At 36.4% G+C, this 12,815-nt stretch overlaps 1 protein-coding gene across 1 annotated transcript in view; it reads left to right on the top strand.

Moving 5' to 3' along the window:
• The window catches only part of IREB2 (iron responsive element binding protein 2), a 31,372-nt gene extending 19,556 nt beyond the window's left edge, over positions 1-11,816 (top strand). The window contains exons 10-22 of the mRNA XM_067534734.1: positions 1,211-1,311; positions 1,789-1,905; positions 3,513-3,672; positions 4,488-4,623; positions 5,321-5,405; positions 5,988-6,144; positions 6,609-6,733; positions 7,035-7,139; positions 7,416-7,558; positions 8,738-8,885; positions 8,974-9,096; positions 10,583-10,768; positions 11,387-11,816. Coding sequence (XP_067390835.1) covers positions 1,211-1,311; positions 1,789-1,905; positions 3,513-3,672; positions 4,488-4,623; positions 5,321-5,405; positions 5,988-6,144; positions 6,609-6,733; positions 7,035-7,139; positions 7,416-7,558; positions 8,738-8,885; positions 8,974-9,096; positions 10,583-10,768; positions 11,387-11,497 — 1,697 coding nt within the window. The 3' untranslated portion in view covers positions 11,498-11,816. The remainder of the gene's footprint in view (positions 1-1,210; positions 1,312-1,788; positions 1,906-3,512; positions 3,673-4,487; positions 4,624-5,320; positions 5,406-5,987; positions 6,145-6,608; positions 6,734-7,034; positions 7,140-7,415; positions 7,559-8,737; positions 8,886-8,973; positions 9,097-10,582; positions 10,769-11,386) is intronic.
• Positions 11,817-12,815: the final 999 nt, after the last annotated feature.

Raw genomic sequence — 12,815 nt, 5'->3', positions numbered from 1 at the left:
CTACGTTTCAGTAATTATAATTTTTCTAGTTAAGCTAGGAAATAATTTTTTTAAATAATCTTGACAGATGGATAGCTGGTGTGCCTCTGAAACTTGTACCAAATCAAGTTATATTTTGTCTGCTTCCGATTCAGTCTAATCATTGCCTTCATTGTTCAGGGTCACCTTATTCTTGAGCATGTGGAGCTTTTGATTTAAAAAAAAAAAAAAAAAAAGACAGACCATTTCTTTTCCCTCATGAGTTATTCAGTAAGGCCAGGAATGACAAAATGGTAAAGCGATTCCCCTTGGCACATCTTCCTTTTATATTATAGGACAAGATTCCTGAGCATATATTTAAAAGTGGTTTCTGCTAAAATGGGTTAAACGTGATTTGCCTGGCCCTGACAGCCATTTCTTCATCTAACCAGTGTTTGAAACAGTGTTAGATAATCAGTTATGTTTGGTTCACATCAGCCAAGCAAACCATGTTTAATTCATATAATAAAAAATGGTTTTAACCCACGTTTAAAATGGTTTCTAATAATTTGAAAACAAGTTCTGACAGAGTTTGGTGGCTGCTGGGAAACTCAGCCTGCTGAGAAGGGTCTTTTGCAGGATTTTCTCAGGTTAGTTGGTTTTTGAGTTACCTTTTGGTTTCTCCCTTTTCACTTCCTATGAAGGTGAAATGCAGTCTCTCCTCTTGCCTAATTTGACTGAGAGGATCAAGGAGTTTGTTTTGACACTCCCCATACACTGTGTCGTAATGAGAAAAGGATCTGATGAATGAATGTTCCTTTTCTGAGTTCCATTTAGACTGGGAGTGAGGTGATCAGATGAAAATGAAAAGAGCTCTTATTTATGAACTAATAGTACATATGCTTTCAGGAAGCTGTTCAGTGTGTGTGGCTTTTCAGTCCTCGTTTCAAGGATTGAGATATTTCACTTTTAGATTTTGTGTGGGCTCATCAAGCTGCTAATAGAACAGAAGTAAAATGTGAATAGGGCAGATTATGTGACAAGAAGACTGATGTTCAAGGCAGTTATCAAAGTGCAAAGTCAGAATTATCATGCATTTCAAAAGGGCTTGGTTCATGGAATCCATGGGATGGCACACAGATTCTGTGTGAATTTGTCACAATACTTATTTCTGAGAACCCTAGTTACAAATAAGTTATGCTTTCTTTCAGTAGCATACCTTTTTTTCCATGTCTGGTAATATTTTCCATAGGTTTTGACAAGGCCAAGCTTGAGTCCATGGAAGCATATCTTAAAGCTGTGAAGTTATTTCGAAATGATCAGATTTCTTCAGGGGAACCTGAGTATACCCAGGTACTTACAAAATAGCTTTTACTTTTGCAAATATTTGTATTAATTATTCATAAATTAATTTTTACTCTATTGTAAATGTTGTCACGTTTTAATAATGGGATGTTTGTACATGAATGTCTTAACTCATAGCTTTGGGTAGTTAGATATTTTACAGAAAAATAAAACAACCCTAAACATGATAATATAGAAAAGGCTGAATCTCTCATCATTCACCTCTTTCAGGGCATCATATAAGTCTGACTTTAAGATGAGAGATTTTGGCAGTTGGTGTCAAATTTCACAGATTAATGATAAACAGTTGTCAGTCACATGCCATCTTAAAAATGAAAGCCTCACTTTTTAATGGAAAAACATCACAGAATATTCAGATTACTACACCAGATGGGCCTACTTGTCTTGAAAAACTAGGGCTACATGTGCTGTTACACACTGGGCAATGTTTCCTAGCTCATGTTGTTGGTTTTTTTTCTTTTCCAGCTAATACAAATAGATCTGAGTTCTATAATGCCATATGTCAGTGGCCCAAAGAGGCCACAGGATAGAGTGGCTATTACTAATATGAAAAGCGATTTCCAAGCCTGCTTAAATGAGAAGGTGTGTACAACTTTACAAAGGTGCTTTTGGTGGTTTGGTAGATAAATGGATTGCAACTCATTTTTTGGCATTCATACTGAACACACTATGTTTATAAAGTCATAGTTAGTAATCTAAAGTATTTGTTTTACAAATACTTATTGCCTTATAGAGGGTTCCTTGAGCATAGCTCTGTGTGCTAACAGTCATAGGAATGTTACTGGGCCTCAGACAGAAAATTTGAATAAAAATTGCAAAAAGTCTCAGTTCACATTATGGACCTAAGAATCTACAAAAGTAGAAAAGTTAAAAGTTAAGTAATCAGGTGTTCCAAACTTCTACAGCTTGTCCATTTAAGTAATTTATAATTGCTAAATTGGTTAGGCATATGGGTGGGTTTTTTTTAAGAATTTCTATTTTAAAACAAAATTGAGGTAAAAATTGTATAATGCCATTTCTTTTGAATGAGTTAAAAATCCCTCAATCAGCTTCATTGTTTAAAAATTGAAACACTGATTCTCAGTGTTGTTGGGCAGTAAATTCAGTTTAGTTCAGCTTAATATAACAGTTGATTTACCCAGATGTTAAATTAACTAGAACTTTAAAAAAAACCCAAAAGACCCAGAACTTGCCTTAACAGCCATGAAACTTCAATTTCCAGTGCTTTTGAATGAGTTGAGTTTTCAATCCTAATGTACTGTTAAGCTCAGGGATCAAGGAGGGCTGCTTACAGCACTGAGTCAGAAGGAGAATTGCAAGTAGTATAAGGCCTGATCCAAAGGCAATTGAAATCTCTTAGTCTATTGACTTCAGTGGGTTTTGGATAAGACCCATAGTGTGTGGTGGCCTTGCCTGACGTGAGATGAAAAGTCAAAGACTTGGTAGTGAGAAAAATAGATGATCATAGAGAAGCTGTTTGGACTGAGTGGGAATGTGTGTCAGGGTGGTTCGTGAAGACTTCTGCAAGATTAAAAGTTACAGACCCAGGCCCTATTTATCTTTAATCCTCTCCCAATCAAACTTGGTTTGACATCTTCCTGTTCGATTAACTAATTTTTGTTATATTTCAGACAGTTATAAAATAGTGCTTAGGGAAGTATATGTAATTAATTAGGTTTAGTGAGTAGAGTATCTTGTACATGATGCTGGGAGAAGAGTTTTTAATGGACCAATTATGGTTTATATTAAAATAGTGTTGAGCCTTGCCATGTGATAGATGCATTATTCATTTTGCAAACTACATATACCTGAATGTACTATTCCTTTAAATAAGGGGATTTTCCTAAAATAAGGGGGGAAACAGTCTAGGGATTTGATCCTGCTTTTGATATGTAGGCACTCATTGCCACACGTTTTGTACCATTAACAATGGTGATTATAAACATACATAGGTGAGTGCATCACTTAGCATTTGAGGGAAATGAGGCCTTCCATTCATCTCTGAAGACTTCTTTGGGAACCTATTAAATTTCAGTCCACAGATATGACTGATAAGCGCTTCCACATATATGAGTTTTAAGTGTTGATTCACATAATCATGCTCTGGTGAAGTACATATCTGTTTTAACTGTGTTCTGTAGTTGTTGAATTGTGTCTACTCTTGACTTGTTATATATTTTGTCATCTAGATTGGCTTTAAAGGGTTTCAGATTGCCGCTGAGAAACAAAATGACATTGTGCCTGTAGAGTATGAAGGAAATGCGTATAAACTGTCTCATGGATCTGTTGTCATTGCTGCAGTAATCAGTTGTACAAATAACTGCAATCCATCTGTCATGCTGGCTGCAGGTATGTTATGACTAGTGACAACTAACTTTGGCTCACTTTTGCAATCTGGTGTTTACATGGTCTTCATCAATTTTGACTTGATTCTACAAGTGCTCAGTGCAGGGAATTCTCAGTGTCCAGATCTTTAAGCTGAAAGTTCATTGTACCTTTAGGTCTGAATTTCTATTGTTAAGTTATTGAGAACAGTGTTAATGAGAAGTGGCTTTTATTGTACACAGTGCTATATAGTTTCAAAGTTTTTGTGGTATTATTGGATATCTATTAAAACTAGATTCCTGTGAAGTTAGTTCTAATAAGTTTGTATTTGGTAATGTCAGATCATAAAGTAAACAATCTGTTTAGGGCACCTTTCAGAAGATTATAGATATTGACTGATAGTTTTCGAGGCATTGATCCCTGAATGAAAGGGTGAAATTTAGCCTACAGTCAGATGCTAGATGAACTTTAACAGCAGGAATTGAAAAGTCAATGACAGAACTGGAAATAAAACCTAGACCAGACTACCCATCCATGCTCTGACTACTAGACCATCAATTAAAACAAGGAGAAGAGATTTTCTGTCAGGTAAGGGCAAGAAAATGGGCATCTGCTTGATCTGAATAGGAAAAGAAGTGTGACTTATATTATTACTGATAAAGCAATTTTGTTATATTACTTGTCTAAACAATATTACAAATATATACTCCTTTTAAACAGTTTCTTCCCCTCAGCACAGTGATTTACCTACCTGCCACCATCTTGGTAGTTATAAATCTAGTCGCTCTTCCAATAAATATGCACAAGTCTTATTTAATTATTGATTTGTTTTTCTTTAGGTCTGTTGGCCCGAAAAGCTGTCGAAGCTGGTCTGATGGTTAAACCTTATATAAGAACAAGTTTATCTCCAGGTAGTGGAATGGTTACACATTACCTCAGTTCAAGTGGAGTATTACCCTACCTCAGTAAACTTGGGTAAATTTAACTTCTTTATTCACACTGATAGAGGGGAAAGTGGTGCGTGTGTAAATGGATTTATACATAGTCCATAGATATGGCCACAGTTCATCAAGTTGCCCAACTTTAAGTATGTGAATAGTCCCATTGACTTTGGGACTACATGCATGCTTAAAACTAAGCATACACATAAATTTATTTTGGACCAAGGTCTTGGCCCCTGAGTGTACAATTTATATTGTGCATGTGGTTCCTTGTGGCTGAGCAGAACTCTTTTGTTTTCAACAGCGCTCCATAGGACTGGAGCCTTAGATTGCTTGTTTTTCAGGACATGGACCATGTCCTAGTTTGCTTGTCTGAAACACCTCTACTTTTGAATGCTCAATAGCAATAATAATCAGATTCAGATCATACTGTGTATTAGCTTACAATTCATAATAAAGGCCCAGTTCTGCTTTATGCATGAACTTTCTTGTCCTTGCTTACATTTAGGTAAGTCATGGCAATACATCAGGAGATACTTTGAAGACCTGACTTAATTTTTGTAATTCACCAAGACAAATGAAAAGTAAAAGGATAACTAGCTCTTTTCAGTGTACTCATTGTAAAATGCCCAATTAGTTTAAAAAAAAAATTCCCTCTGCTTTAACAAAAGTTTTGCCAACACTTGTTTTAAATAGTTGAATGTGCTACTTACTCCAGTTTTTCAATGCAGGTTTGAGGTTGTTGGATATGGATGTTCAACGTGTGTTGGAAACACTGCCCCCTTGCCAGAAGCAATTCGGAATGCAATAAAACAGGTATAGCTTAAAGATTCTGACAGTGCATTATACGAGGTAGCAGATGCTTGAATACTCAAATGATGAGGAAATAAAACAATCTGTATAAAATAATATATTTTGTCCTTGGCTGCAATTTTGCAGTGCATTTGGAGATACGTTTTTGGATGCCAAAAGGGAGTATATAACATGACTAATTTGGTGTCTAAAATAGCCATGTCAGTACTAGAAGCTGTTCAGTCCTTCAGGCTGCCGTTAGCGTTGAGGAGAGTAGTAAAGGCATCAGCCTGGGAAAAGGTAAGGATGAGAAGTAGGGAAAAAAAGGAGGGGAGAACTAATCAAACTGACTTAGAGGAGACATGAGGCCAAGAGTGAGATCTGTGGCTAGGGAGGGAGACAGAATCAGAATGATAGTGGGAGAGAGCAAAGTACCTTTCCTTTTAAGGGCTACTAAAGGGTGCCTTTAGTGTTTTGTTTTCTTTTCTTTTCTTTTCTTTTTTAATTTTTTTTTTTTTAAAAAGCAACAGAAATCAGCAAACTGTCATCAATGTACCAATAAGTTTGTGAGGAGTGCTGAGAAATGTACTTGTTTCTGCCTTTCAGGGTGATTTAGTTACTTGTGGAGTTTTATCTGGAAACAAAAACTTTGAAGGCCGTCTCTGCGATTGTGTCCGTGCCAACTACCTTGCTTCTCCACCTTTAGTAGTCGCTTATGCTATAGCGGGCACTGTTAATATAGATTTCCAGACTGAGCCTTTAGGTAACTATTTCTTTATATCTCATATTTCAGAATAATACTAGGTTTTCTTTGGATGCTTTGGCTTAAAATTTCTGACCTTTTAAATGGCAGCAACTTTTGCATTTTCTGTTATGGAACAGGGCTGTCCGCCTTAGACCACTTCATCCCTTTTCTTTTATTTATATTAAAATATTTTGTCTCACAAGAGAAGGGGGAAATTACATATAATATCCCCAGTTTTTCACAAGGTTTTTTCATTTAATTGGCATTTGAGCATGCAGGGAACATTACACCGCTATACTACTAGACAAAGAATGATCATGCTTGTCATTCCTAGCAGCCAAGAAATAAAAAAATCGCTTAGCTAATTAATTGTTTTAGAATCTGCTGCAGCATCTTTGAATAAAGTCTCGACATATATAGTGGGGGTTTTTTTGGTTTTTTTTTTTTTTTTTTTTTTTGCTCACAAAAAACCTTTTATGTAGGCATAGACCCCAATGGCAAAAATATCTACCTGCATGATGTTTGGCCAACTCGAGAAGAGCTTCAGCAAGTTGAGGAAGAGTATGTGATATCATCCATGTTTAAAGAATTGAAAGAAAAAATGGAGGTAAGATAGGTCTGTCATTTTAAATAGTTTAGAAAACAGTGCATTTCATTATATTCTTACTATATCTTCTGGTTGAAACAGCAGCTGTTACGGAAGGTTGTGTTACCATGAACTAAGATTAAGTGACAAAGATATGGCCACCTGTATTTGATTATACTGGGGTTCTGTGATTGTATCTCCCACAGTATAGTACAACTTCAGAAGAAAACCAGTAATCAATGGTTTTGCTTTAAGACTGTATAAGATAATTGTAAATCAATTTCCCTGGTAGTCCATTGGCTCATATAATCTCCTTTTGTAGAAAGGAAGTAAGCGATGGAATTTTCTGGAAGCACCAGAGTCAGCTTTGTTTCCATGGGATTTGAAGTCCACATACATCAGATGTCCTTCTTTTTTTAAGAAGCTTGTAAGTACAGTGGTTCCGTCTAAAATAATATTTTTGAAAGAGTTGAATACTAAAGTAAGGAGAAAGTTGTTTCAATAAGTTTAGTTGTTTATCTGATCCACTAACCATGTCTAACTGTCTCTAATGGATGTTTATCCCATTGGAATGAATGGAGCTTATGAATGGATGCTCTATTTTTGTAGTGAACAAACCTTGGTTGTTTTGTGCTAGGAATCCTGAGGGAAAAAGTGTGTATTTTCTTCTTTTTTTTCTCCTCCTCTCTCCCCCCCCCAATAGGCCAAAGAGCCAGTTTCACTACAACCAATTGAAAATGCCCATGTCTTGCTATATTTGGGAGACTCTGTAACCACAGATCACATATCACCTGCTGGAAGCATTGCCAGGAATAGCGCCGCTGCTAATTATCTGACAAACAAAGGGTATGGACTGTAATGTATGTTATATGAAACAAATGAAACTGCTTTACTTTCTGTCTCAGTAGGGAACTTAATTTACCAAATAAAAAACCAATCCTCAAAAATTGCTTTGCTCTGTAAATGCCATTATGCATTAGAGGGATTAATTGTATATATGCTGGTTAAAATGTAAACTGGTCATTGCTGTGATTGTAGACCATCTCCAGAAATGTATTTGAAATCTTTTCGCTTTGTGAACAACTGAAATCTACTTTAAAAGATCACATCAATGAGAGAGACCATTGTAAAAGGACAATGGTCTGCTGACAAATCCATGCCAAAGCAAAGATGAATTAATTTACAAAGCAGATAACACTGATCTTGTGCTAATGTTTTGTTCTATGCCATTAATTTTACATAAGTTATAATGTTGATGCTTTCACTTCAGTTGATGGCTGTTGAACATAGTATAGGAGTAATTGCTCACTCCACTGCTGTTGCAAAATTATTGTCCTTGTCAAAGAGAGCAGACTAGCAAAATAGATGCACAGAACACATCAGACACCAGCTTGTCCATAAACATGCCTCTTTTAAAGACTGAATTGCCCCTGTATAAATGTGAATTTGGCTGAAGGTTTGATATTGATTCATATCAGATAAATCAAGAATTCTGGACCCAATACAGTGAGATGTTGAGCTCCCTTAGCTCCCAGTGAAGTCTGAGAGTACTTCGCACTTCAGAGGAGGTGCAGAAATCCTCACAGAATCAGATTTTCCATTTGTTAGCATTTTATGTGGACTAATGGTACTGTACTGTACCAGCAAACCTTAGTATTATATCAGCAGAATATCTCAAAATAATGGCTTCCAGTGCCCACTGTTTGCCCATGACTATCTCACTTGGTCTAAATGAAGGGTACTCTCCAGAAGTAAAAATGGATTCATCCTACCAATGCAGCTATATCAATCATGAGAATAGAATTTACAGATATTCCTCATCTATAGACTGCTTAACCCACATTTGTTAGAAAATTAGTCCTCTAGTTTTTGTGAACAAAAAGCCACTTCAGACTCAGTTCAGTTAGGGGGATGGTTGTAATGTTCATTAGCTAGTGCTCAATACTGCCTAATGGCAAAAATGGTCCAAAACAATACCAGTAGACTTTCTGTTGAATATTAAATACTGTCATATGATATTTGTAGCCTCACACCTCGTGAATTCAACTCTTATGGAGCTCGAAGAGGTAATGATGCTGTGATGACCAGAGGTACCTTTGCAAATATCAAGCTTTTAAATAAATTCATAGGAAAACCAGCTCCGAAAACAGTTCATTTCCCATCAGGACAAACGGTGAGCATATATTTGTTCAGATGACTGTATTATTTAAGAGCTATGGATTAGAGCTTGTTTTAATGATTTCTTTCTTTTTTTCCTGCAGCTAGATGTGTTTGAAGCTGCAGAATTGTACCAGAAAGAAGGCATTCCTTTGATTATTTTAGCAGGGAAGAAATACGGACTGGGTAGCTCAAGAGACTGGACTGCAAAGGGGCCTTTTTTATTGGTACTGTTATGTTCTGATAAAGTTAGTTTTAAATGTGTTATTTTAAAAGGATGTCTTTAGGCATCAATTCATGTTAGAAGCCGTCTTCAGTTTAAATTTAAATCTTTGCAAAATATTGTTTGCTTGAAAACACATAATCTGTAGTTTTTCCTTTTCTCTGCATAGAAGAGAACAGGTGGTTACAGGGCCAGTTTTTTGAATTTCAGAAATGTATAATTTATCAGGTTTGGCCCACAAAACGGGGATCCAACAGAAGAGATTCCAGATTTAGCTATATAAATCGCTTGCACGCACGCACGCACGCACAATTGGTCTAGGCCCTCGTCCTGTTGAGTGCTCTGTGTAACCCCCAACTCTCATTGGGGTTAGTGGGAATGGAGGGCAGGCTTCATAGTAGGTAAAGTGGAGCCAGCCTGCCAGCTGTTTTTCAGTGCCTGCTTTGGCTGTAGTATAAGCAACTAGGGTAAAAAAAAAAAAAAAAAAGTATGTTTGGAGTTGGTTAGCCTGCTAATTATCCTTTACCTTTTATGTAGTTTCTTAAATTTAAATTAAACTTTTAAAAGTTTCATTCTCTCCCCTCACTTCCGAGGCATCATCGCTCTCCCACTTTAGTCTGTTAATGTTTTTCAGGCAAAAAGAGCAACTTTTTTTTTTCTTGGAAGCTTTATTTTAAAATTGTTAATGTTTTTTCAGTGTTTGAATTTCTGTTTTAAATTCAGTCCACATTTTGCAATCTTGTGAGTGGAAAGGCTGCACTCCATTATTTGGGGTTGTATTTTCACTAGTGAGCTAGATCACCACCAATTTTCAGTGAGTATTGGAAAAGTACAACTCTTCATCAAGGAAGGAAAACGTCCAGACAAACTAATGCTCTTATTACCAATGTTCTGCATTTTTTATGAAGGTTTTCGCTGTTTCATTTGTGTATGTGGTGGTGACAGCCAGGGGATATGCATTTACAGATACCTCTTTCTGTATTACTTGCTTCCTGCCCATCTACACTCTGCATCTCTCTGCTAAAGCATCTAATATTTCAAGCACCTCAGCAGCTTTAAATGAACATTTAAATCTGTCAGAGAAATGTTTAATTTGTCTTCAAATGTCAAAAGATCCCCTTAATTACCAGCAAATAACAATGGACTCTGAAACCCTTTGTGGACAGTGGTCAGTCATGCACCCATAACAGATTTCAGGTTCAGTAATGTTCTGAAAAATAACTGTAAAAATGACACCTTACTGCACTGGTCTGCCTCTTGGGTTTATTCACTGCCATTTGCTTGCTTTAGTACCAAAAATAAGTCATTACTGCATTTTACCCATGTTAACTGCAAAGCCAAATAACAAGGTACGTGCTATAAACCTGACTTCCACCAGCTTGATCAGAAGAATATTTGGAATTTATATTAATAGTTGTTTTCATTGAACTTCATTATTATGCAGACTGCTGTACTGAAATCAAACAAATTATTTTATTTACATTTTATAGGGAATTAAGGCAGTGATAGCTGAAAGCTATGAGAAGATTCATAAAGGTCATTTGATTGGAATTGGCATAGCTCCACTTCAGTTCCTTCCTGGGGAAAATGCAAACATTTTGGGCCTCACTGGCAAAGAACAGTTTTCTATATCTTTTCCTCAAGAGCTGTTTCCAGGAATCACATTGGATATTAAGGTATTTCTAAAATACTTATTTGAACATCTCTATTTCAAGGTGCAGACCATTGAAATTACAAATATGCTGATTTACTTGAAAAAGTAAACAGTCTTGCCATCCGCTTAAACTGCTAATGAACATAATTTGCCAGAATACTTTTAAAGTGCATATAATTTTAGTTGCCTTCCTGTTCTGTTACTTGTCTCTACATGTGCAGCCCCTAATCACTTCTATTTTTCCCCCAACACAGAAACTTTGTTAAAGGCCAGTTAAAGCTAAATGAAATCCCACTCACATAATCACTTAAAAACAAGGAAATAGCAGATTAAGGCAACAGTCTGCATAATTCCTTTCCACCTAGACATCACGTTCAATGCCAACAATGGCAGACTTTGCATATCCACAGAGAAATCACTCCTACTTCCCACAGATAATGCAGCATTATATGTTCCCGAAGTTTATCTAAAATGTGCACTAATATGAAACATAAGCCTGGCCTTAGAAATGTGAATATCCTGGTATAGTTGGCATATGCAGATTTAATTTGTTTGTCTCATTTATGGTTTGTGGTTAGAGTGTGAATTCAAAAATTGGAAACAAGTCACTAATTGTTTGTTCTTGTTTTTTATTTTGAAGACAAACACTGGTAAAGTGTTCAGCGTGATTGCCTTGTTTGAAAATGATGTGGAAATAACAATATATAAACATGGTGGAATTCTAAACTATGTGGCTCGAAGATTCTTGTAGTAGCTACTGACTATCTGGATACCTTGCATAACTGGTAATTCTGAAAATGCCTTGTGTGAACCCAGGAATCCATACTATGGAACTGCAAACAGTCCCAGTCCACTCAAAGTAATTTTGTCCATGGATGTAAAAGATTGTGAATCATCGTAGTGACCACAACAAGATCCTTCCTGATTTTAAATAATATTCGAATGGTGCTATTAACATTGCTAAAATCAAAATACGTGTTTTGTGGCAGAGAGCTGTAAGTATGGGGGGGGGATATTTTATCTCACCATTTTGTAAATAAAGGATGTGAAATCCAAAACCGAATTGTGCTGAAGATTATTCTGTAAGAAGACTCTTCCTGCAGTTGTTTTCACTTAGTTTTGCACCTGTAACTGTGTACTGCTGTTTGTTGGTTTAAGGGTAGCAGATGGTAGGAAATGTTAGAGGCAAGACAGATGAATTCTTCTATTGTAGTACCTGAGAATCCAGATTCTAAGGTTTGAATTAATTAATCCTTTAAATTGTGGATTGACCAGAAGAAGGGTCCACACAAAGCCCACAGAGTCCTGTAACAGACTGTGACTTTCTTTACCTTCACTGTGGAGATGGCATGCTCCATCTGATCCAGATGAAAAATAACCTAGAGTAAGATGAAGAATTGTATGCTGGGGATATGAAGTCTCCATGGGCCACACCTCTGTATTTATAAATGAGGATGGCTTCAATAAATTCTATTTCATGAAAATGAGATGCAGTTCTCTAGCTCTGGACAAGTTACTATGTCCCTCAAGTGGGCAGTTTGGCCATCTCTGCTGTAACCGGAGCAGCATGGTTGTCCCCTTTGTATGACACCAGGAGTTAACGTGTATTGTTTGCAACGTTGCCAACCAAAGTACTAACTGACGAACTGAGTTGTGAAAACCTACTTTTAAAAAATGTATTAGGCTTTTAGATTTTCTTCTCTCTACTTTTAAGTGTGGCCTACAATTACTATGTTTGTTCATCTTAAATTACATTGTAAAACATTACATAGGTGAGGTAACCATACTGTCTTTTAAAACTTCGAATGCATCCTTAGAATACTCTTTTCTTCCCATGACACCAGAACTCTGCTTAAGATCCCAGTTTGCTAACCGAAGCTAGCTCTTATGGTGTTGCCATTTGAGCTGCTGTAACTTTGGTTGTTTCTGCACTTCCATGATAAAAGCCTGTTTTCCATGAGTTTACAATTGGAAATACATGGTCTTAGCACAGGAAATTATTTGGTTTCATTAGTTTCAAAAACATTTTACAGCTTTTATGTTATAACGATTTTTGAATCACTTGTGTA

This window comes from Emydura macquarii, unplaced genomic scaffold, assembly GCF_026122565.2.
Source record: "Emydura macquarii macquarii isolate MOO-44397 ecotype Brisbane River unplaced genomic scaffold, CSIRO-AGI_Emac_v2 contig_3451, whole genome shotgun sequence".
NCBI classification, from domain to species: domain Eukaryota; kingdom Metazoa; phylum Chordata; order Testudines; family Chelidae; genus Emydura; species Emydura macquarii.
The sequence above is the reverse complement of the archived record's forward strand: the minus strand, read 5'-3'. Positions and strand labels throughout refer to the sequence as shown.